This window comes from Caloenas nicobarica, chromosome 4, assembly GCF_036013445.1.
Source record: "Caloenas nicobarica isolate bCalNic1 chromosome 4, bCalNic1.hap1, whole genome shotgun sequence".
Lineage (NCBI taxonomy): Eukaryota > Metazoa > Chordata > Aves > Columbiformes > Columbidae > Caloenas > Caloenas nicobarica.
The window spans coordinates 36536344-36562731 of NC_088248.1; the positions used below are offsets into that span (position 1 = coordinate 36536344).

At 34.1% G+C, this 26388-nt stretch overlaps 1 protein-coding gene across 3 annotated transcripts in view; it reads right to left on the reverse strand.

Moving 5' to 3' along the window:
• Positions 1-3047: 3047 nt before the first annotated feature.
• FSTL5 (follistatin like 5) overlaps positions 3048-26388 on the reverse strand; it is a 274054-nt gene continuing 250713 nt past the window's right edge. For all 3 annotated transcript variants that reach the window (XM_065633872.1, XM_065633873.1, XM_065633870.1), the window contains 2 exons: positions 26229-26353; positions 3048-3780 (listed from right to left, as the gene is read on the reverse strand). In XM_065633872.1, the coding sequence (XP_065489944.1) occupies positions 3078-3780; positions 26229-26353 (828 nt within the window). In that variant the 3' untranslated portion in view covers positions 3048-3077. The remainder of the gene's footprint in view (positions 3781-26228; positions 26354-26388) is intronic.

Sequence of the window (26388 nt, forward strand, 5' to 3'; positions counted from 1 at the left end):
GCAAGATCATACTTTGAAATAAAAATCTCTACTAGTTTATAAAAGACACCCTTAAAAAAAAAACAACTCAGTTTTTAATCCCTCATATGTATTGATTGATGTACATATAGTAGGGCAGCAAATAACTAGCTGTTTATCCGTATGGAATAGTAGTTTAAAACATACCTTCAGACATGGACTATTAAAAATGTCTACTGTGAAACTGAAGGGAAAAGTATTATTCTTTTTACTTTGGCGCTAATTTTGCTTTCCTTTGATGACTCTTAAAATAGACTGACAGAGCCTTTTCTCCAGGTCTCATAAATAATAATTTTTAATATCTTAGCAAAAACAGCTCTACCAACAGGATCCCTGGTGAATGGCACTCCGTCTTGTCCTCACATGTGCTTCTCAAATTCATCAGTGTACAGGAACACAGTGGAAACTTTCAGCAGCTGTAACAGAACTTGACTGCCATGTACATTTGGCTTCTTCCAGACAGACTGTGGCCTCTGAGATATTACACTAGACTAGTTAAACAAAATAAAGGGAATTAGCAATAGTCCTTTACCAAACTGCTTTAGCTAGAGTCAAACATATTCTTAGGGTGGGAATAAATTGTTTTCAAACAAGAATTCTAAACTGAGTGACAGTTTCTGTACTATACAAATTAATGTAATATTCTTGAAATAGCCAAACCTGTGAAGTATATTAGCAGAGATTTTGGTCTCCTGTTTCATATAACAAGCTACATAGTTTATTCTTAAAGCTTCTCCAATTGCCAAATGTTGCTAATACAAAATCATATGACATTGCCAAAACTGACAACTGCCTTGGACTTTGACAGAGATTGTAAGGGATCACGTACAAGCCAGGACAGCTTTCATTGTCAAGGGAATCTCACTATCGTCATGGGATTCAGTTCGTATCTTTAATGTTAATGGTTAGGCAAGAAGAGGGCACAGTAAGTGTACAACCCAGCTACACTGGGCAGACCGGACAGGGAGTGGTTTAGCTGTGCTGCTGGAGTGCATGTTTTCAGACTGGAGATTTTTGGCTCCAGAGGCTAGGGATGAGAATAGACACCTGTTTATACTCTAATTAGAGTCTGTACTCTAATTACTCTGTGCCGAATTGATTAATAGATGAGCTTTTCTTTGTAGCCGCCAAAGAAAACTTCTCCAGTTAGTTAAGCTCTTCTGAAAAGATTTCTTTCCACACTTAATATTATTTTATATATACATAAAAATACATCTGTTTTATATATATACATATACAAGAGGTAGATAAATTTCCTTCTGCCTTGCTTTCAAATAAAGTTCATGTTACATGCCACTTCAGCTTGGCTACATCAGAGCATTCACCGAAGTCAGGGCTGTTTAAAACTTACGGGGTTTATTCTCGTTTTGTCAAGCATTTTCTACATACAGAACATTCACATGGTGTAAGTTACAGAAGAAAAATGCATGAGACAGACTACTGCAAATAAGTAACAGACAGTTTACGTGATTGCTGTTTGTTCACAATGGAGGAAGTTGTTAAAAAGGAAAACAGATTAAGTAGCTAGAAATGTAAGCAGACTCTTAGTTAATTCTACCTACCAGGAGATTTGCTCAAGCTAAAGAGAGATCTACTGTACCACACAGGCCAGGATGCTAAATGCACACAAGATTACAATGCTAGAAAATTCCAGATTTCTAAGCAATTTTACACAATCTAAATTGCAGTAAAATTTTATTTAAAAAAAGATTTTTTTTTTGATTGCCTTCAGTAAATGGAGGTCAGTTTAAGAGCTTATAAGCATTCTTTAGCAAAAACATAAGAAAAATAAAAATACTCCCAAACTTTTAAGTCATTGCTCCAAGTCTGGATAGTTGTTTACTGCTGGCTTTCTGATCCTATTGACTTGTTATTCTACTTCTGGGAATCTTATTTTTCCCACTTACATATTTCATCATTGTTAATATTAGAATTCTAAGTAAACAAACTATAAAAAATACAAAGTTTTTGTTGTTTGTTTTTTGCACTAATCCAATTGGAAGCATGGAATAGAAAACCTGTTTATCTAACCAAGTGGTTTAACAAATATGGATCAATGGTAAAATGCATCAGCAGAAATGTTATCTACTGGTTGTAGACTTCAGCTCTTTGCATTTTCAGTTTCTTAAAATGCATTTTGTTTGTTTTTAAATAACAGTTTCCTCAGTGATATTAGTGAAGCTTTGTGATGCCAGGTTTTTAGAATGTGGTTTACTCAGAAAGGATAAATGCAATGTTTATCTTTAGTAGAACTGAAACTCCTTGCTGATGTGATGTGTGCTCAGCTCCCTGTGATAGCTGAAAAACATAACATCTATTTTTTTCTAAAAAAAGGTTAAGCTTCTGCAAGCAGCTCTCTCAACTGAGACTCACCATAAAAATAAGCTCGTCTAATCGCAGTGATCAGAAAACACTGCAAATATAATTTCTCCTTTTTTTCTCTCCATATATGTTCCACAACTTGAGACTAGAAATTTGATACCAAAAGTTTCTTTCCAATGACAAGCAATCCTGTAGCCACAGTGGGAATAAATTATGCAATTTCTATGCTTTACCTTTCACGTGAGACTTTCGCTTCAAGGCACAAAAAGATTAAACAGTGGACTGGACAGAACAGGACATAACATTTCATTTTAAGGAGTCAAAGGTTGTACAACAGCTCTTATTTTGTGTCTGAAGCAAATCAAAACAAAACTTGAATAATATTTAAGTCTTCCTTTCACAAATGCAAAGTATAATTTTAAATTTCCTGAAGCTTTATTTTTTCCCCACTTCATTTAAAATAATGTAAGATATTTATCATCAATTTCAATATTTAGTAATTTCAGACAAAGGACACCATCTCAGCTGATAATTATTAAGGAGTACCCTTATCAAATAGCTGTTGTTTTAGTAACTTTTATGTGGAAGTTGATTCAAATTGTGTTCAAGTCAAAAAAATAACAGGTATAGAAGGGTCTAACAATTTAAAATGAAAATTATGTAAGTTTGAAGAATGGTGTAATTTAAGTGCAATGTACTGTAAAATTATTAATTCGGTAAATATCTAAAACAGATCCTTATGCTTCTCCAACCCAAATTACTGTGTTGCCTCTCTCAACTTCAGTGATTTCACAATTTAACTTATTGAGCCGTCCATCCAAGATAAACAGAGATTCCTTGGAAGGAGTCATGAGATACTGACCAAACAGGCCACTGTCTTTTATAAGACGGTTCTTACTGTTCCAAGGCCATTCGCCCGCTTTGACAGGCTCCTTCAGGCTCTTCACCATTTTAACCTTGCCAGAGGAGAGCTCCACAAAAAGAACATCAGTTTGTGTGCTGGAGCTACAGTAGACGTTGTATTGATGAGCTTCAGTGAATGATGGCTGAAAAGCTACATCAGATATGTGCAAATTAGTGTGAATGTCAAATGCATCCTGTATTTCTCCTCTCATTGTTATGGACTGGACCCTCATGAGACCTTTTGCATCATCAATGCTGACAAGGTAGTGTCCATCTGGAGAGGCATGTGGCGTGCCTGTCACGTCGCTGTTGTATCCAATCACAGCATCGGTAACGCTATCCACTATAAGCTGTGGTAGGACAGCCCCGGTGGTATCAGGCTTACAGCAGATAAATAGATATCCTCCGAGATGTGTATAAGCCAGTGACTGAGGAATGCAATTATAATCCTTTAAACTAATTGTCTTGATGTAGGACATAGTTTCTAGATCAATCTTCTGGAGCACAGGCTCATCCTTATGAAGAATAAATCCAAACCTGGAAGGAAAAGCACAAAATCAAAGAAAGTCAGAGCTACGGTGTGCATTATATACAAATGGGGAAAGCCATTATAAGCAAAGTAAATGAGTTAATATGTGCAGCCGTGTACTGCTGTATATCTCAGCTTCAAATGTTTCAGATATTATGCAGTTTATAATATTTAACTTTTAGTCTTCTTGCAATTGTAATTTAGAGTGCATCAAATAAAATGTCTAAAAACCTTTTATCTGATTAATGGGTAAAATATTTTTTTCCTACTGACGTAGAGGAAAAGGTAAACATTACTCTGAGTACACCTATTCAGTTATAACTTTTACAAAAGCCAGGAAGAAGAAAAAGATTAAATATCAATCTGAAGTACATCCCACATATTTTAATTCACTTCATATAGTTCTTCGACTTTCTTGGGAACATAAACTTAACCCAGCACTCATTGTTATTCAGATAATTATCTGAATCATCCTCATTTTAATTCAGTAGAAATGAATATCTTTAAAGGATTTAGATTTATGCTTCCCAACTATCCAAGCCCTGTATTTCTTACAATTTATTGCCCTTTATGTTTTTCCATACATCAAGGAGTTTTCACTGAACTTGAATAATATAGTTCAACTCCAAAATCCGAGAGCTGGATGTTTATAACATTTGAATATAAACTATATGACTGTTCTGTAATGTTAATGTATAATTTATGACTGAACAAACATTTGACTGTATAAACGCAAACCCCACCACTCTAAATATTATGGAGTCATGTGGAAATATACTGGTTTTGCCTACAATCAAAGTATCTTTCACAGCGTTTTTCCCAAACAGCTGTTTTCCTTTGGCACATTTCTTAACTTTTTTTCCTCTGAATCTTTGATCCTAAAAATGAAGCTGAGTGCTGACATACAATCTAAAAATAACTTTCACATTCTGGCACTACGACAGCCAGAATGTTCCAACTGAGTTGACAATAGCACACAATACTCACATTATACTTTGCAATTCCATATTTACTAAGGAGTGAACCACCAAAATAACAGGCAAAAAGGTTTCAGAATATTGTTCAGTCAGTTCCTCCGACATACAACAGGGTGCATTATATTTACTTCCTACTGAACTGATGCAAGAATATTTTTAATTTTAGCTCCATCTTCCGAAATCCTTGTGTACTGCTTCAGTATCATACAATCACAGAACTACAGAATGATTTCTATCATCTTCAAAGAAAAATGGATATTTCACTTAGGTCTGCTCTTATTCAATATGATTTAATTTTTTTTATTCTTAGAGGAAATTTAAATTACATTTAAGTTTACGAATATTTATGTTAAAAGGTAAACCTCCTATCGATTAGTGATGTCGTTTGCATAAATTAAAAAATAAATATGATGCTCATGAACCCTTCTCAATTTTCATTATTTTAATGAGTTAAAGGTATGTGAAGGCAAGGGAAAATATCTAATTTTAGGTCAATGTGATGGCAGGTACTGAATATATCAAATACTATTAAAGAGTTATTTAATCTATTTTAATCTGAGTACTTTACACAATGTAGACATTTTTTGCTTTAACTACTTTCGATATCAATTTCAACAGTCAACACAAAGAACACTTTTTTGCTCGAGTTTGGTAAGCTAACTTCGGGTTTGAACACATTTTTCTCTTTCAGTATACCAATACACAGTCACAGGGAAAAACAGGAAATCTTTTTTACACGAGAAAGAACAGGCTCTCACAAAGCTGGTTTTTTTTAACTTACATAGGTACTTAAACCACTGACTTATATCCAAGTGACATTTTCAGATATACCTAAATATACACAAAAGCAATTATGTGATTTAGAAAATCCCATCAGACACTATGTAATTAAATATATAATACTTTTGAAAGTTTGGCCTATTGTTTTCAGAAACTGTATTAAACAGTTAAAAATTGTTTTCTGTAATAAATCAGTCACTTAAAATTCTAATACATTTAATACATTTTATTATGTGTGTCCATTATATTTCATGGTACCTTTATTTAGCTGAGGAAAAAGACTTAAAATTTCACTGTATATTTTGAGCTGCGCTCTAGTTTCTATCCTACTTCAGAGAAAACACAAGCAATTTAAAAATCAACCAAATAAAACATTTTCTACCACAAAGCAAATTTAAGAATCTAAATAAATATATTTTTAACTGGACAAAACCTTAAACGATGTGTTTATCACATATCAACCTGACAAGCAAGAATACAAAATCTTTGTCCTGCTTGCACACCTATTTATCTTAGAGATTACTTCAGCTGATGAAAATGACTCTTTTTTTTTAAAGTGAAATACAAATGCAAAACAAGATTAGCATCAATTAGCTAAATCAGCAATTCTTACTTGCTGATTTAAATCCTGATTAAAATGATTTAAATCAGTTTGATTCAAAGAAATCCACCTTACTTATGAGTGCTTGATTAAGCAGTGTTAATAATCAATTTATGTGACACTTTTGCATTCAAATGTCATTGATTTCAAAAGGAATATATAAGTTATTAATCTTTGCTTCTCAAATATTATTCCCAGCAAATGTTTTTGAATCACAGGTACACTCAGCTTATGTTAACTTTGGTTGCATAAAACCTGTGAATAACAAAACAGTGAATATACTTCTCTAAAGTTAAATTAAATATAAGGTCTTAGATACCTTCCCTAAGTGCTACATCAGTTGAAGGTGTGGAAAGCCTCACACTCGACAACTGGCTTTCCCCATGGAGGAGGATGTTACCATTGGTTTGTCCTCCAGCTTCTCGTTACCTGGTTGTACCTTCTGCAAGAAAAATCCCCTAAATTCTGCTGGCTAAGAGGTTTGCTTAAGCATTCCCCAATGTATGCCATTAAAAGGAATTGTGGGATCATTTAAATGCTTTTAATAGTGTCTGGTGATTAACCTAGTTGTTATGAATAAAACAGTTTAGGTGCCAGAGCAGAATGTGGGTATAAACTTTCCCACTAACACAGCCAGATTTTGTTTGTCTACAGCTGGGGACTCTAGATCTTCAGAGTTAGTCACATCTTTATTCTAGAGCAAACCAGCAGACACATTTTAAAACATACACCAGCTGATAACATATCATGTCTCAAGTATTTCAACCACAACTTACCAAAGCATTCTAGTTTCTTGTACAGCTTTATCTATCTCTTTATAACATTTAGTTCCCATTCCAAAAGCCACAAGTATAAAGCTTACAGTATCTTGGATAGATTGTTCTTACAACTTAAATAGTAGCTTCAGCTTTGGTAATTGAGTTTGCCTGAAAACTAAAGAACCTGGTTTCAGGATTGCTACAACCTCATCCTGACACTGTGTTTGTTGCACTTAGGAGATCTACTTTCCCTTGCCCTGAAGCTATTAAGATACTTGATTTTATAATTTCCTACTGCAGCACCTGATCATATAGATTCTGATAATCAGCTATACCTGAATACGCATAATCTATCTTGCTTTTGAAGTGTGCAAGGGGCAGTTTAATACAATTTTTTACTGTGATTGTTTAATGTTCTTGAATTTTCCTAATGCTCTAGATTCAAAATTATTTAGAACTATCCATGCTATTCATTGTGTTCTGCTCATTTCTGAATTTGAAAATACTGATTTGTGAGATAAGCTTTCCAGTCCATTCTTTAAGTAGCAATTTCTCTAGTCCAGGAAAAACATAATTCTACTTTCCTGTAACGTTAACATGCTAAAGACTTTTTTCTTTATAATGTTTTCTAGTTCAAACATTAAAACCCCACTACTTTGGACAAAGATATAATATTAGCCTAGAAGTTAATGTTTTAGGAGGTGAGTAGGCTAAAATATCAGCTATGTGAGCAGAATAATACACTGAACTTAACTAGCAGTTTTTACTTACTGATTTCAAAGCATTTTACAAATACTACAGCAAGTGAAGAAAGAAGCTGAATGACTTGCTTAAGGCTATAGAATGATCCGTTGGCAAAGTGTGGATGAAAACATAGGTTACCTAAAGCTCAACGTGGCTTCTAAGTGGTCATGCTACAGGCTACCATTGTAACTGAGGTCCTAAAAAGATGGATAGGAGCAAGTACAGACAACTAAAATATATCCTTTTGAAAAAAAGAATACAGGAAATCACTTTGTCAAAATATCTGTGAAAATTAAAATCAGACATAACTTTGGACCTGGGTAGGAGAGAAGATCCAAAGCGGGACACTGGAAAACCTTCACAAAGGAACTGCCATTCCCCAGAACCAGTATGGCTGCCAGAAGTAATTTATTAGGACTAACAGGATTGTAGCAATACTATTGTTCAAATTATTCTTTCTCAGCCTGTCATATTGCCTGTAACTGTTCAGTGCCCCACTTAAAATTCAGTAAAGCTGGACAGAGACGTAAATACCCAAACAGCCATATATTACAGATAAAAAAGAAGTGGGGAAAAAAATAGTTTCAAAGCTGCCAGTCTTCTTGGATGTAAAAGGATTTGGCAAGCTATGTGTTTGATATGTTTGTTTCTCTGGCTGTCTCAGTGAGAGCTGTGTGGCTCGGTTTTGAGAAGCTGAACAAATCAAGAGAGGTCTGATTGTTCCTGTGCCTGTGAGGTTTGCCTGGCTGATTCTCAGACCAGGAGAATTGTGAGGCAGAGATGTAAGGATGGTAAAAGTAATGGAAGCTCTGGAGGTAAGATACAGAAGGGAAAATGGGAAGTGAAGAAAACTGATAAGGAAAGTTAGTACAGTAAAAAAAATGAATGAGAAATTACACTTTTGTTACCTACAGATGAGAAAGTATTTTCCAGGTCACTAGCAGCTGAGGAGGATGATAAACAGGTTTTTTTATAGGAACGCACATCTGTCAGGTTAGATAATTTGTTCCCAATAATTTTGAAAGAGTTGACTAGTTCTTAATATTTTAATAAATCTAAGAATAACAGGAAAATTTGCAAAGTCTGGAAGAAGAGTGTTGAAATATTAATAAGATAAAGCCAAGTACCCCAGCTAAGCTGAATATTTTGATGCACATCACAGGGAAATAATAAAATAGATGATATGAGAACCAACTACAGAAAAATGTGAACGTAATGCAATCAACATGGGTTTATGGAAAAATGAACTTTGTGAAACAAACCTAATTTAATTTTTTTATTAGAAAACCTTGCTGAAGGTAACCAAATATCAGAAGTACATACCTTTCTAGTAATAAAAACTGATACCTGAAGGAAAAATAATTTCTCTGCAATCAAATGTAGCTATCAATGCAAAATCATCATTTTGCAGGGAAGTTTTGCTTCTGCTTAGTACCAAATCTGATACTTCACAAAATTTTCACAGGAAATGTGAATGTCCATGACACTAAGGTTGTCAATAATGACAGAAAAGTCATTATATTAGTTGCTAATTTAAGCAAAATATGTTCAAATGTAACCAAGTGTAAAATTGAGCAACTTCATATGTGAATGAGGAATGCAAGATGAAGATATAGAACAATATCCTGAAAAGTAGCAACTACGAACTGATTTAAGGATCATAGCAGACATGCAGTTCAGTATGAGATCTGAGTCTAATGAGTCAAAAAAACCCAAACCAAACCAAAAAAACCCAAAAAACATAAAAATGAAACAAAATAAAACACAAAACCCCCACAAAAGAACAAACAAACAAAAAACCAAAATGACAAAAAAAACCCCAGAAAGAGTTAAGAATACTGCAGCAGTCTCATATCCATGTTCTACATTAGGGAGACCAAATCAAGAATATTTTTTGTTGTTTTATTTCCGTTGTACAACCTTTGACTCCTTTCTAAGAGGGAATATTAAAAGAAATTAGGAGCAAGGAAAAATCTGAAAATTATTTGAGGGATGGAGACGATAGTAAACAAAAGTCTGAGAGTATCACATATATTTAGCTTACAAAAAATATAACTGCAACATAACTTATTTACAACATAGATAAACCTGAATGGGGAGAACATTCTGTTTAGTAATGTTGTCTTTCACAGAGAAATTATAATAATGACTGCAGACTGAAATCAGACAAATTTAAATGAGAAACAGGTAACTTTTTCTAACAATGGGGACAATAAACCAATGCAACAAACTATCACAGAGGTGATGAATTTTCTTTAGTAGGAATCTCCTTGTAAATACTATGATCTTTTTTGGAAGATTTGGCCAAACCCAAGTAGATGTAGATTTACAAATATCAGATTCATTATGTGAATCCCTGAATGACTATTTGAAATGTTAAAAATCTGTGGTATCCACAGAAAGTCAGAAAAGATGTTCTCATGATCACTTCTAGCCCGCAAATATATGAAAAACCCAATTTTTTGGCTTTGTTCATAAAATGAAAATTGCTTCAGTACAGCAGATTTTAACCTCATACTGCTCAGTCATTTCATGCTGAGATTTTAAGAAGCAGCCAAGTGTTTCAAATTTCATGACATTAACTGTGATTTGACACAATACCTTAGTTCATACAGATACACACAAAAAAAAGTAGTATGCAGAGAAGTCTGTCTTTCTGCAGGTTTGAGGTCTAGATGCCATTTTTAAATCCACTGCAGAGATTTTTTAAAAAATATTAATCTTACACTGTTTCTGGTCTTAATTAATTGTGAATTTCATAAGTGAGTTCCAACTATACAACTATAACAGCTATAATTTCACTCAGGCAGAAAGATGTTCTGAGGCTGGATTGGTCATTCCTTTGAGATTTGTTGATCTAAATGCAGAAGATCTTGGTGGACAGGTTGGAGGAACAGTGATAGGCTACTGACACCTGCTTCAGAACATCTACTTGCTTGCACATGGCAATGATCAGCTACAAATAAATTTTAGTCCACTGTCCAGTTGCTGCCTTCTAACCACCAGGTGAATCTGTCCATATTTTCCTCCTGTTCAGTATTAAGAACCTATGCTAAGTTCTTACCATACCAGTGTCAGATTATTAACTCTCCTTTCATTGCCAGGTTGGCCTTCATCTTTCTGATGAGGAGGCAAGAACAACTGTAAAAAATAGTACTTACTAAATTTGTCAGAAAACAGTATTGCAAGTCAGTAAGGTTAAAGGCAGCTTTGGATTGTACAGATTAGTAGATTGAGGGACTTGAAAATGATGCATGTAATAAAAGAGGGCGATTTACCAGAACTGTAACAAAATGCTGTCCTCCAGTTGTGTCTGTAGGCCCAGTGTAACAGGGACATTTCACAAAATTTATATTAGTAAGAGAGTTTTATTGGAGGTCTCAGTAAACCAAATCAGTGAGTGCATGGGCTGAACTTTCACTATCCTATTTTTTTTTTTCAATTTCAAGTAAAGCGAAGCTATTAAATGAGTGAAGAAATCTGCACTACTACTCTATGTTCTGTGTATAGCAAAACTCAAGCCCCAGAGCTACCATAATCTTGTAACTTTTCAAAAGCACTTAGTTTTCTAAAATGATTAAAAAAATACAGCCAGTCATAATCATGTGATGAAATTGTGTCTGTCGCCTATGTACTGTTAGCCTGTTTTTTATGGCTAGGCTGTTGGAAAACAACAAGTAATACCTGAGAATACATTCACTTTTCCCAAATGATTTATAGAGAAATGGTGGTGTATTTAATGCAAACTTTCCTCTCATATAGATTGATATGCAGAAGCTTCCCACTGTTCATTAATCCCTGATTAATATTTATGAGAATCTCAACCCTCCTGTCTCTTCTATGCAGTGAAATCATGCACAATATCAGACAGCATATAAAGGTGTTTGTCGGAGTGCATATTGGGATCCTGTGCAACTCAAGCCTGCAAGACATGAGACTAAATCTTCACATTTGCAATGATGTATTTTACAGCTAATGCAAGTGGGAATGTGTAGCCTGTGGGCATATGACTCCAATTGGAATATATGCTAGAACTGTGAAATCTTGAGATTCTTTCTTTCTTCACTCACTCCATATGAATGAATAATAAAGATTTTAATCCTAGATTTTTCAAGATTTTCAATGATACATTGTGACAAATAGTTAAGACAATAAAGAAAAATAATGCTTAGCAACTCCATAGCACTTTCTGTATGAGTAGCATACTGTGTTTGGCTGGGATAGGCATAATTTTTTTCATACCAGCCTGTATGGTGCTTTGTTTTAGATTTGTGAACAAAAATGTCGATAACCCACGAATGTTCTAGTTATTGCTGAGCAGTGTTTGCACAGCATCAAGGCCACCTCTGTTTCTCATTCTGCCCTCCCCACAAGTGGGTTGGGTGTGGGCAAGAGGTTAGGAGGTGATGCAGCTGGGACAGCTGACCCTAATTGCCCAAAGGGATAGTCCATGCCATATGACATCATGTTCAACAATAAAACTCCTTCCAAAGTAGCCATTGCTCCTTCTTATGCCATGAAGCATGCATGTTAAACTCATATTTTAAAAGGTATTACTTTTGGAAATCTTACTGGCTATTATTGTTATATATCCACATTATCACTTTCTAGAAATCTTACTCTCCTCTCTCTTATCACATCCAATTTTCATGTTATTTTTCACAAAATTTCCATCACTTTAAGTTCCACTGTTTGTGACAGGTATAAAGGGTAAAAACAAATTTTCTTTTAACACATATCATGACATGGTATTATTCAACAGGTGACTTTCACTTATAAAAAAAGTGCAAGTGCAGACTATATTACCACAACAGGATTTATATATCTAGCTCCCTTTCACTGTCCAAATGCTTATTCCATCATTGTCCTTTAAGGTGGTGTTTTAAGAGATCTCTGAAGATGGTCATCACAGGTCCCACAGGGTAGCTTTAACAGAAAACCATGAATTCATTTGGCTTTCCACAGAAAGAGTATTTTTCCAACCATAATGATCAACTTCAATATCTTCTCAAGGCTAGAGAGTCATCAAAAAGACAAATAAAAGCTCTTCAGAGTCTGCCTTTCATTTTCATCTTCTTAGAGTTTGCAGAGCTCTAAAAATTGCATGCAAATCTTATAAATGAATTTTCCAAAAGCAATTTTATCACTATATCTCAGTGAAGTACATTTTCATGTCACTATTGAAGTATTTGACATAGTCTGTTAGAACTAACACCATAGCCTACTGCAAAATATCAAGATGGAAACACATCATACGACTTTTAGTATCACTCATTCAGACATTGTATTTGCAAATTATAATAAATATCTTTCATGGAATACTAAATATAACAGAATGTGGCTAGTAATCATATTATATCCACTGGTACGCCACGTATGTTACACAATTTTTCACATTCTAGAGAACAGATACTGGGTGGACAACCCAAGAAGAAATTCAACAGAGTTTATTTTAATTTGCTATATTTGAAAATCTTCAGTTCATCCCATAATAATACTGCATCTCTAGTAGTTATTCAGACTGGGGGACAATACTGAGACCTGTAGCTATAAAAGTTACTGAAGATGCAATCTTACTTTGATGGGAAGTTCTAGTCAAGTAAAATATGGATTAATAATGGACCAGATATTCCATACCAAGTTCCAAGCCATGTGAATTCTCACACTGCATCTTCAAAATTGTTTTTGCAAGGTATCATTATTTTCCACCCTTCAGACAGAGCAAGCTAGTTTGCATCTCATATGCACAAAGAATAGCCAAACAAGATTCTAGTGTGGAGCTGCCAACAAGTGGTAAATTATCAACCTGGCTTCCTGAATGCTATTTTCTTCCTTTAGACAAGCCATATATATTACTTACTAGTGCAACTGTGTTCGTTATAAAAGAGGAAATATCTAAGCACTGGTTAAAAAGACAAAAAAAGAAAAGCTTAAGAAAATTCTTCCTAGAAATGACACTAAATTTCACTATACCTTTTTTTTTTTTAACCAGTGTATTAACATGAAACTGTATTTATTTTTGAGGTCAGAAAGATCAACGGAAGATGGTAATGATGTAAAAACTGATGTCCTCTTGCCATTTTGCTTCTAGCCCCACACTCACAGATTACCCTCATGAAGTCAATACACATTTTTTAAAGAGATATCTGAAATAAAACACTTCAGGAAAATTATGTTCTCAAAACAGGAAGCAAATAAAAGATAATTAAATGAGCTACAATCAAAATTATCAGTACAAGAAGCAAACATCAGCATTAATTTACAAAAGAGAAGTTTTTTAACCTGTATAACTTCATTCAAGGAAATAATAATAAACATTATCTACTTTACCCTGAGTGAATAACATTGTATTTAAAGCCACTCAACAGTCTACACATTAGGGACCAGTTTTTCAAATCTCATGCAAAAAAATCAACCAAGGAAGATAAAGCTCCATTACTACAAAGTCTGATCAAATCTGCTGACCAAATGTTTTCTGGGACTCAAAGTAAATGACATTAACAGCCCATGAACAGATTGTTAGTGGATCAAGGTAGCCCCTGATCCTATAAAAAACTTCTAGTCTGGCAACATGGGAAAGTATTACCATTTAAACAAAATTCTAAACCAGAAGTGTGCTATATACAATTTTTTTTCCTTTTTTTTTCCTGATTAAATGAAGTTATCCATAGTAGCTCTGGAGAATGAAATATTAACAATTAATGAAAAGAAAAAGGAAATTTTATCTCAGAATTTTTTCTTAGCTGTATGGCTCAATTGCCTTCATTGGTCCTTTGAGATTTTGCCACTAGCAGAGGAAAAAAAAAAAAAAGGCACTTTTCCCCGCTAAGATTTTCTAATAGCTTAACAGAAAACATTGGGAACCATTACTTCCTATTTACACTGATTTATTTTACTTCAGAGGCCTTGCATTTGTACCACATAAATCATTATGCAAGTCATTTTCCTTACTTAAGTAATTTAAAAATACACCATTTATTTTTATTGTCATTTTCTATTACAACTACTGTAGTATATTGCACAAATAAAATATTTACCTCTAGATAAAAACCACACTTTTTGTTTTGGAAGTGTTTCTGATTTCAAAACCCGTCAGCATTGCAAGGGCATACTAGTCTACCCCTCAGGCCTTAGGAAAATTGTTGCCTAGAATAGTTCATTTCTGGCAGGTCGCTGAGGAAAGACCTTTCTTTAATCTCTGCAGTTCAGAAATGGTTGTTTGATGATAACAAAAGTCTAAGTGGATTTTGCCCAATAGCTATTGCTCATCAGCGCAAGTGGTGCCTTTCTTTTGGGTACTATAACAGTGTTTGACCTTTGAAGTTTGTTTCCCGAATTTTGTTCCTGATGCTCTTTACAACATTAAGAACACGTGCTTAATATTTTTGTTTTGCATCAGAAAAGGATTTTTCCTCCTTCCTTGGTATTTGTATATAACAGCATTAAGCACAAAGCATCTTCTTAACTGAGGAAATATTTAAATCTTGAGAAATATCTTGATTATTCTCTATTTTTGTAAGTGTTTTGGCATGTGAACATATATATTCACAAGCATCTGTAAAAGATTTTTGTGCTCTTCACCAATTTTATTTATGAACTTGTTGCAATTGCTGTAAATGAAATATTTTAAAATGCCACCTAAAAAAATAGAGAAATAACAGTTGCAGCAGTAACGTGTGACCGTGATAACATAACTCGGAAATACTAACATAGTAAACAGGAATGGGGACAAAAATGGTCAAAATAGAAGAAAATTTAAAAACACAGAACAGAAGGTTGTGGGTTCACTCTTATGGAAAATTACTAATTTTAGTGTAAAACAAAATAATCACTATCAGTTGTTAGATATATAAAAAGGTTGTTCTGATGAAGAACAGAATTTGATGGCAAATATCATTTTCTAAATGTATTGAATATTTTGTTATACTCTGGCTTGAGAAGAAGTTCTGGCTTTTGAAAACTTCAGATTTCTAAGTTCTTACAGACTTGCACATTAAATATCTCATCTGTAACTTCCCAATTATTAAAAGAAGGAAAACATTGTCTATACAATAACAGGAATTATCTGAAATTTATAACTCGTGGGAGGAAAGAGGAAAATTAATATAGAGATAAAACTTACTTTTAGTGAAAGTCAATACTATTTTTATTCTTAATTGTGGATGAGGATTTACAAATACTTTTTTTGGATGAAAACTGTATGCCAGCAGGGATCTAATACATCAGAAGTCACACACACTTCACAGGTTTACTGGATAATATTGCTACTAAGAAATACAGATCTTCATAGATTAATTCAGAAAGGAACTTAATATTCAACTGTAAGATCTATGAAACCAACATTTTTAGATCTATGGGAGTACATTCTCTTAGTAATGATAAAATTCCTGACTAGATCCTAAAATGTAGTTAAACAGAAGGACGGATACAGCAAAGGCTGAAGGGGGAAGGAAATCCCACAAAAGTCTTGCTCTACTTCACAGAGTGATAACAACTGCTGAACATCACCTGAGAGACCTGACTGAGAGGGAAGTGACCTTTATAGTAAATATTCCAAGATTTCAGAGACTGATATTCACATATTTGTTCTGGAAGCACTGAAGATTTTTACTCTTTTTTAGTATTGCTTTGTACATACCTCATAGAAGTGAACAAGTTTTCTCTATTTCCATTCTCAGTGAGAGAATTCAGTGTAGAGAGGATTAAGTTGGATGACTGAGACTCCACAATCAAGGATAGCCAAACATACTAAAATTATTCTCTCCTTCTCGCTTTCTTTTTCTCTCTCAGCACATACTGACCATTACTTGGAAAAATAAGGATATCAAGAACTTCAAGACAGCCATGCCAGACAGAAGGGAAGAAATATTTCTACAAGGGCTTGAAAGAATCCTGACTAGTGCTATCTTCTTAGAAGAAATGGATCTTTTCAAATCAAGCTTTGTGCTCAGAGCGTGAATTTGAATAGAAAAAAACTTCCATTCCTAGACAATAAGCGACAGAAACTGGAATAAATAAGTAATTTTTGAGTAGTAGTAAGCTTTCAGTAATGGACAATAATGGAAGCATAATTTCTGGGTTTATCCCACATCATATTTAATCAGATTAGCTCTAGACTCAAAAAAATGAGCGCCACAAATTTAATGCTGTTGAGCCAAAGTGAATGACATTTTAAGTACCATCAACAAAATCCTCATTCTTATTGTGATAGTTTCCACTCAGGCAAAAAAATCACAAGTGATACAATCTTTGAAACCCTTATTTGTGAGAGACACTTTATGCAAGTTGTCTTCTGCAACTCAGCTAGATAAATCATGTAAGTGCTTACAAGAGAAACCTAAAAATTTCTTAACTAAAGTCTCATATTGATAACAAAAATTATATACTACCTGAAACCCTTTAAAAATTTTATTATTACTCATTATTTCTATTTTTTGTTTGTTTTTCTTTTTTAGAAATTTTATTTTATTACTATTTCAGTTTAAGATTTTACTTGCAGAGCGTTTAAGTCATACATCACTAGAGATCCAGAGGAAGGAAATGGGCTGTCATCCCAAATTCATGTTGAAGAATATCTTCAAATGACCCATGTGTAAAGAACAACGGGGAAAATTTCCCCATAGCTGGCCAGATACTGGTGGCTTCTTCAGTCATTTTTTGTAGATCTTGCTGGAAGATTTGACTCATTTTAATATGTCGCACATAGCTCAGGACTTCCGACTCACATTTAGTGTACATTTGCACAGGACAGGGATAAATCCTGAATTTTCGGAGTACCAGTGATGCAGGAGTCTATGAGTTGTCCAAGGGCTCTCTTGTGGAACTTGCAATATGTATATATACACTTTTTAATTATTGCAAATTGTTGTCCAATGATTAGAGTGTTCACCAGAAAACAATCCAAGGAATTTTAAGACAAAGCACCTTAATTTCTGGATTTTTAGAATCCAGGAATGTATGAAACTGCTTGCTTTATATCATAAAGGAACTTATCCTCGGCAAAAGTTTATTTGTAATGTTAACAGCAAAAGTGTTTTTATTTCCTGTACCTTCTAGGGAAGGAGAGCTAGCAATTTAATAAATAGAAAAAAATTCACTTCATTTTTAAAGCAATAAAAGTCAAAGAGAGGGCTAGCTACACACACAAAGTGAACAAATGACATTCCTAAAGATGGTCCTAAATGTCAGTGCAAGGTATGATAGGATTAAAAAGATCTGACACTCCAGAAAATGAGGTAACATTAAGGTGGGCAGATGTCATATGGAATGCACAGCCAAATTTATCTATGCCAAAAGAAGCGGTTCAGCACTAGTAGAAAATGAATAATGAGGTAGAGGTAAGGACTACAAAGGTGATAAATTACATATGTCAAAACAGTGTCAAAAGATCTTTTTCTTCATTTAAAAAAATGAAGTTCATATACTGTTATAGCTGGGGATATGCGAATATGCAAAAGAACATATACTGAACTTTAACACAATTCTTTTATCTGTTTTTTTCCTTTTTTTTTTTTTTTTTTACTAGTGACCCAAATTAAGGAAATGCTAGGCTGAATCAAAAAAATATTTTTTGTTTGTAAAAAATATGATAAAATAAAGGGTTTGGCACATAAAAACACCAGATGACACTTGTCTTGAAAATGTATTATTATAATGGAAAAAACCAAAAAAACAAACAAACAAAACAACAACAAAAAAACCCACCACCAACAAACAGCAACATCATACCAAGTTACTATGTTCTAATTTGTAGATAATACAGGGGAGTGAGGGATGGTAGTGGTGGATCTGTTAAGATAGAAGTTTGGATATTTTATCCACAAGAAAATGTTGCATGCCGACAGTTAGGAACCCATGAAAGGAATACAGAAGAAACAGTCTGTTCCTGTAGTTTTGGAAGTTTGCTTACAGTCTTTGATTCATATGATCACATAAGCACCTCAGCTTTACCAAAAATTAAAAGATAAGTTTGTAACATAACATCAAATAAGAAAGCTTAAATGTAATGAGTAAAAAATCTATTCTAAATGCTTAAAAATAGAAATCTACAAATGAAAATTTACAAACAAATTTTCACTATTCCAAGGTCACAGATCTAAAACACAGCACGATTCTGGCTGCTATCAAGGAAATTAACTCCAGCCAAGCCAGACTCAGCACAATTTTTTTAAAATAATTGTGGTCTGGTAGTTTGTTAGCAAACATACAGAAAAAATGGTTACTTACATAATTTTAAGATTGCCACAAAGCTAATAGATGAATCTTTATACTTTGGTTTATTTGGAAAACCAATGAGTAATTAAGACAGCACTAAGATAATTTCTAATCACTGGCTACAACAAATTATGTGCCATAATTGCAGGGATTAGTTTCTTTTTATAGTTGATTACATTTTCATACATTTCATTGTGTCATGTCTTTTCACATACTGATACATGCTGAATTTGTAAAAGCAGATAGGTACTAGGAGACAGGTACAAAAGTTATTTATTTATAATAATGGTTGATTTGGCCACTTCAGAGGGACAAGTCATATTACCCTAAAGGTAAATATTCTCGTAATGACTTCTGAAGATGCAAAAGCGAAAAAACAGTGCAAAAACCATTTACAGTTTAAGAAAACTCTCCTTTGCTTCAGTAGAGTCAAGTAGATTTACGCCAGTTTCTGGCCATTTCCTGAGCTAATGGAAAAAGAGAAGTAGAACATAAGGAATTTTACTTTACTAATGCTATAGTTTTATAGTGGTACAAAGGCTGGCTGCTATCCCATGTTTTAGGTAACATCTGAAGGGAATTTTCATTTCTAAATGGCCACAGTGAAGTGGAAATGTTTTTGATTATTTTTTTCTGTTGACAGTTGGCATTTTCAGTTAGAGAGCTTTGTCAAGTATTATTCAAGCCACCTAAGAGGAAAAGATCTGGATCATGAGTGGAATAAATTGGTCAAGCAGCGTTTGTATTATATTGTCAGCTGACATGGGAAAAAGCATGAAGGATAACTGATTCTAGAAACAAGATAGTTTTCAAAACTGATTTCTTATATATATGTGTATGCATGCATAAGTACGTATATATTGCATTAGAAACAATTACAGTTTTCAGTGCATTGTAAAGAATATTTTTATTTTAGCTAAATTTAAATGTGCAATTAAGTATTAATTCTATTTCATAACACTGAGCTGAAAATGAATTTTAAAATTCAAAATATTTGCTCCAGGAATTCCAAAATGATCTGGATTAAAACATATTATATACAACTCAGGACATCAAGTCTTTGCCAGATTTCAGTGACAGCAAATCTTAACTGTATTTGTGGAGTGCTGTCAGTTACTTCATAATTTCTTTAGGTGCTTTTCCACAGACACAGTTGGGAATCGTTACTGCCTAGTACATTTTAAAGCCTGCAAACACAGGTCATTTTGAGTTAGAGTATAAGAGTGGAGCTGAAGGATGATACAGATGAAGCACAACTATAGGCACATAACATATTTTGTGTGTACGTAAATGACTAGGAGTTTCCTAGTTTGAAGACGTGGTTACATTTATGTACTCTTAGCTTTTTGAGTGGGAACATGTAAACAGAGGAGGAATGAAGTGAAGCATATAGGTCTGATACACTAAAGAGTACCTGCATATTTTCTAAAGAGGCACTTATTTCAACAGTACTTGCTGCTGCCAGTGGTGGTAGTTGAACGAAGTAAGGTTCAGAGCATTTAAACTGTCTGAACTGAATCTCTCAGTCTTTCATTCTTCATATTTCCTCTGGAAGAAAGATGCTGTAAAATTCACTAGTTAAAGCAAAAAAAACCCCCCAAAAAACAGAAAAAGACTTTCTACTCTTTCCCCTCCGTCTTTCCTGGAAATTCCTATGAGATTCTTTTTCAAAAGCAACACATTTATGTACCACAAGGGTCCTTCTTTTGGGAGGCAAATACACAAAGAGTGACTACATGGTTTTCATTTAGCGTTACTCTCACAAAGACACAGTTTACAGAGTGGGACACTTCGGAGTGAACCTCTAATCCAGATGGACCTCCTTTGTGTGCTGTGGTACCATGTAGGATTCTCTGACAGATTCCACAATCACCATCAGAAATTGCAGTTACTTTCTAGATCTTCTCTGCTTGCCCTGGAACTACTGACACTCCATCTCCAATTCCTCAAGCTTTCAAGTTCTTTCCCCTCTAGCACTATATATGTTTATAGTTCGATGACTAAGAAATGTTTCAAACATTCCACTTCCTTAATGTGTCTTGTTAATTAAATTTGGAAAATATTAAATTACCCCTTATGTTTGAGCTAGATCATATTGCCTATGTGAAAAATTCAACCTCGAAATTAATTCTACCTCTTCTGTTGATGCTTTGTCTACGGTTGACTCACCATTTAACACTTCCATTGTTTGATTTGCAAACCACTGAAGGAGAAAGTTCTTTCTGATTATGTAGGAATTTGGAAACAAAACAATATTTTCTGTTTGCTTATTTGCACAGAAATACTGAGAATGCTCTCACAGTCCTTCAGCTACTTCACACCTCTGTGGGGGCTTAAACTCTGGAATGAAGCGTGAATTTACTGAATCACCACCCCACAAGGGTTTCATTTAAGAAGGTTCACAGGAATGCATTGGCAGCACATTCCAATTACCTCAAAGAAAAGCTTAGTTTTTGGACTGTTTTGTGCAAATGAATAAGTATGATTTTAGAAAGACTGCTTCCCCTATTACCATGCACAACAGAGAAATAAAAAAGAGAAAAACTCCCTCAAACTGAGAATATTTTAACACTATTCAGATCCTGAGCCATCTCACTAGCAAGTTGATTGCTCATTCTTCCACTTGTTAGGTCAGGTAACTATACGACATTTAAACTACTTGCTAAAAGATTAAAACATCTAAAAAGTTAGAGTTACTCCATTACAGTGAGTTCATTTAATATTGCTTTTGAAACATTTTACAGCGGTGTAATGACAGACCTTAATTTATTCCAATTATCTTTTGTTCACTTCAATTTATGAACAGTGGAGCTGAAATAATCAGCCCTTTTGCTCCTTAGGCTTCCAAGAATGTATTTTCATGAGTATTGTACAAGTCATCTTTCTGCAGCTATCACACATACTAATGGCAAACGTCTATTTTACGATAAGGAACGGTATTTAGCAGATAATTAAGGAGAAGATCATTGCTTGCTCTGAACTGCTTTGGCACAAAAAATAGTTCACTGAATAAAATTTTCTTCTCAGGAAATATATAAGGCCAAATATTGAAAATATATATACACAGTTCCTAAAAGGTGCATCTACAAAATTAATAAGCTTTGTATAAATTTGCTTGAGTAACAACTGAAAAAACACCCTTGGGATTTGTTGCATTTATTACAGATGAATAGATCTCACCCTCTCTACTTTTGTGGCCCCAGTGTCTGCTAACTTTTCAACACAACTGGAAGGAGAGGGAGATTTTGTTTTTCAGGCTGTGTGCACTGAAAATATGGGCATGATGGTGTGAATGAAAACAATGCTCTACCTTCATTCATTCTCTTGGTATAATTCAACATAAATTGGCAGCGAGTGCACACATTTCAGAAGTAAAACGAAGTCCATGATGAAAGCAGGACAGGCTTTTTTCAAAATATGCGAGATGAACATATAATTTCTTCCCTTTGCAATCTTCTGACTTTGAACAGCAAGCCTGAGCAAACTTCTCTAAGGGTTCTTTCTGTTCATAATTATTAGTGTTTTGTACCACAGCCTCTTTTTCATTACTAAGAATTTCTGTGCATTGCACTACAACTAGCTGGCACAGAAAACTCATGAAAAGCCACAGGAAACCCTTTCAAAAGTTTTGTGAGAAAAAGAAGGAATTTTAGTTCCATCACGAAGGAATGCTCAAAGGCATGAGACCATCCCTCCCTTAGAATCAGCAGGTGAACTAGTCTTGTCTCAAAACCATATAGAAATTCTAGAATTAAGTCACATACATTTTTAGAGCTTTATCATGGGGTGCCAATCTGATCTACCCGCAGCTGAGGGGCTCTCTGTACAAACAGGGATTTGCTATCTGGAAACATCACTGGGGTGCTGTACAAATTATTAGGAGAGAATTAGTGGACTTTTACTAAAACTAATATATTAATATATTTTTTTTCCTAATAGATATATTTCTAAATGGTTAGCAGTTATACAAACATTACAACTGAAACATTGCTTGGTTTCTAGTGGTGTTTGGCTGCACCAAATTGTTTCTCCTTCATCTCAGCAGTGGAAGGAAAGAGTTTTTCTGGAACATAAAAGAGGAAGACACCTCACCACACCCCCAAAACTAACCGATGGTACTGCACACCCGCCACATTTCTCACACAAAACCAATAAATCTTCTTTTCTTGTCCTCTTCTGTATACACATCAACTATTCACCAATTATAAAAGAGGGTTTAAAAATAACAGAATTAGTCCATTCTTCCTCCACTTATTTTGGCTCATGTCTACTTTGTTTGCTTATCTGCTGCTTTGAAGGTTCATCACAGTTGTACAGAGCATGAATGTTATCCTGGCTGGTCATCAAACCAAAAAGCTATTTGCCCTGATTCCTGACATCCTGTGTGTACAACCAAACATTGCCTCAGTAGGAAAAGTCTGGGAAAACTTTTTTTTTTCTTGGCATCAACTACTGTTTACCTCAGACTAAAATTTTATTACGTATTCAAATGTCTGATCTGGGGGAAGCTTGTCCTAAATTATCTGCTCCCCAAGAGAGCATTAAAATATGTAGAGTTTTCTTTTTTTAATAACAGACAGCCCATTTCCATTTTCCTATATAAAAATAACCCACCTAGGTAAACGTATAGTTGCATCACTTCTGAACTAAGAATAATGTGCAATAAGTTACAAATACATTTTTATGTATTATTACACGTTAACATTTCAGATATTATTAAAAATAAAAAAATAATGACCCACAATAGCTTTAAATTCTTCACCATTATTTCTGTTCCTACATGTCAACAAACCTACCTATCTTTACCTTCTGTCCTTTATTCTTTACACTGATTAAAGAATAACTGATTGGACAGAATATGCAGTAGATGGTAATGTACTGTAGATGTTGGTAGATCATTTGTGTTAACTGTATTATGAAACTTAATTCATACTTTTAAGTGGTAAGCCTTTTTTGCTTAGAAATGCCTTTATTCAGAAGAAAGTTTGGTTCTGAACGCTAATTTGATAAGCCATGCACACTCTGTCTTCTGCCCCATCATTCAAAACTTTAGTTTACAAGTGACAAACACACTCAGCTACAGAAAGTTTCCTTTTTTCTGGAAGGGGCTGGTGTTGCATGGTCAAAGGGAACTGACTTTCTTTCGGCATGTGAATGTAAAAAAAGGAAAAAAAAAGTCACAAGATAATTATACTAAGCCTGAATTGATGTACATGTTTATTTTACCTCTGCAGTCACTTGTCCAATTTTATTCTTTCACTGTTTAATTGGATTTCATATTCCTTTTTAATTTATGTGGGTTTTCTTCTATTCTTTAATTCTCTTTTCTCCTAAGTTGCACATAGGACAGGTGAAATGACTCATCAGCTGAAGGTAGCTGTGACTCACCCTGCAAAGCAGAAAGCACCTACTTGACCTATTTAGCCAAAATATCAACTTAAAATTGTTTGAGTTAGATGAGTTCCTCGCTTGCTTTGGACTGGACCTATCTTTCTCGTCCCAATCCTGGATCCCCTCCTTGTACAATGTTTACCCTTATTCATATTTTTCTTTTCTTATTTACATGAAAATGAATGTATCCAAATGTCAATTCTGTTGGGGTAGAACCTCCAGTACTTGATAGTTTATGAAGCAGTAACTTCTGTTCTCTCAAGGCAAACTTGTTCCAAACGTTGCAGAATTGTTTAATGCTTTTCTAAGGCTGAGCCTTGGGACCGCACATTACTTCAGGGACACAATGTGCATTTATCTACTCAATTCAAGAAATGTGGCAGTAATAGTACTTAGAGTCAATTTACTATTCAGCTATATTAATTTACACATTCCTTTTTAAATTGCATATGGCTGATTGCTAATTTACTTGTTAGTTAAGAGCTTTGTAGAAAATTTTTTAAAATTATCTTTCCTCAACAATTTCTTTTAGAGAAGCCAAATGTTTTTTGATAAAGAAGACCAAATACATCACAGGCACATAGAGAGTAAATTCTGGAATAAATTGTAAAATCATCCTAAATTGCATGTTTTCAGGTTTAAAAGACTAACATTCACTACAATCAGAAATTATATCTTTTTTAATGGAGATGCACATTTATAAATGTGACTTGAGATTTTAGCTAAAAGTGAATCATGATGTTTCATAATTGTAGGACATTTAAGATCATCCTAATGAAAACATTTCTATGGAAACTTGAATTTAGAAAAGGAGAATAAACAACTGAGTTAATTATTTGCAGAGGTGTTTCGAGCTTTTGAGCTGAAATAGGTCTGTGTCACCTTGCAAAGAACCTAACAGTCTTACACATAAGAAACCCTAATACATAGTAATGCAATACTCAGATGCACAAGTCCTAAACTGCAGAATCTTTCAGTCCCTACAGGTACAAATGTTACAGAAAATATGAAAAGAAAATGATATTTCACATTTCTACTAATGTATTTTGAGGAAGAAAGAGATTTTAATTTAAGAGGCCTTAGGGAGATCTTGTAAAGATTTCTGCTTTACTCCTCTATTAAGAGTTGCCCTCTTTTTCTCACACTCTCTTTCTATGTGCCACCTCTTTTAAAATCCAATCGATCACTTTGTCCCATTCTTCCATACTTAGAGTATTTCTGTCACAGTCAGAATTTGCCTGTTCTTTGGACAAACACAAAGACAATCCTACGTTCACTGAGAGAAATAACTAAGGTCCCAAGAATTTACAGTGTTTCCTGGCATGGATTACAATATGAACGCTTTTAACACCATATACTCAGCACCCATGAAACATGACCAATTTTATTCATGCATCTAAACAAAGTTCATGTCATATAGTCTGTCAGGGTTTGTTTTAAAAGCGGAGAGCCTGATGAAAAAAATGGTAGAAAGAACTGGATAAGAAGGAGAAGCTAGTTCATAAAGAGTTATGTCATATCACAATTCCTGTTAAAACTCCAAAAGTGCTTTTTTCTGGTCTGTTAATCAAGGGAATAACTCCGATACAACATACATCTAATACAACATGGCAAATACTATATATAGCAACTGCTATTATTTTAAAATGAAGATTTATGCTACTAAGTTAGGAATTATCTTAATATTGCAGTTATAAATTCCTCAGGAAAACCCTGGATGATATTACATCTCAATTTTAGTATGTAGAGCAGTGGAACTTTTGAACATTTGGTGAGATAAGGAAGAAAAACTCTAATAATAAAAAATTCTGATAGCTACCTTGTTTTCAATAAAACTCACTCACATTTAGTTTGCTTATGAAGAAGCGTGTTCCAAAGCAATACTGAAGAAGGTTGTATGGTCTCAGATTTTCAAGGTGTTTAAATTATATCTTCTTTGGAGACAATGTAATAATTAAATTGGAGTTAACTATAATTCAGCTAAAACTTACCTAATATGGGTAATGATGAGGGTTGTAGTTGGAATGAAGAAGTCATCCACTCTGTCGAATTGCTTTCCCACTGGCTGAGTATGGATTGTGTGATGAGAAACACTCCCACTGGCTTGTGTTATCACCTACATAAAATAACACCATTTATACTCAAGAAATA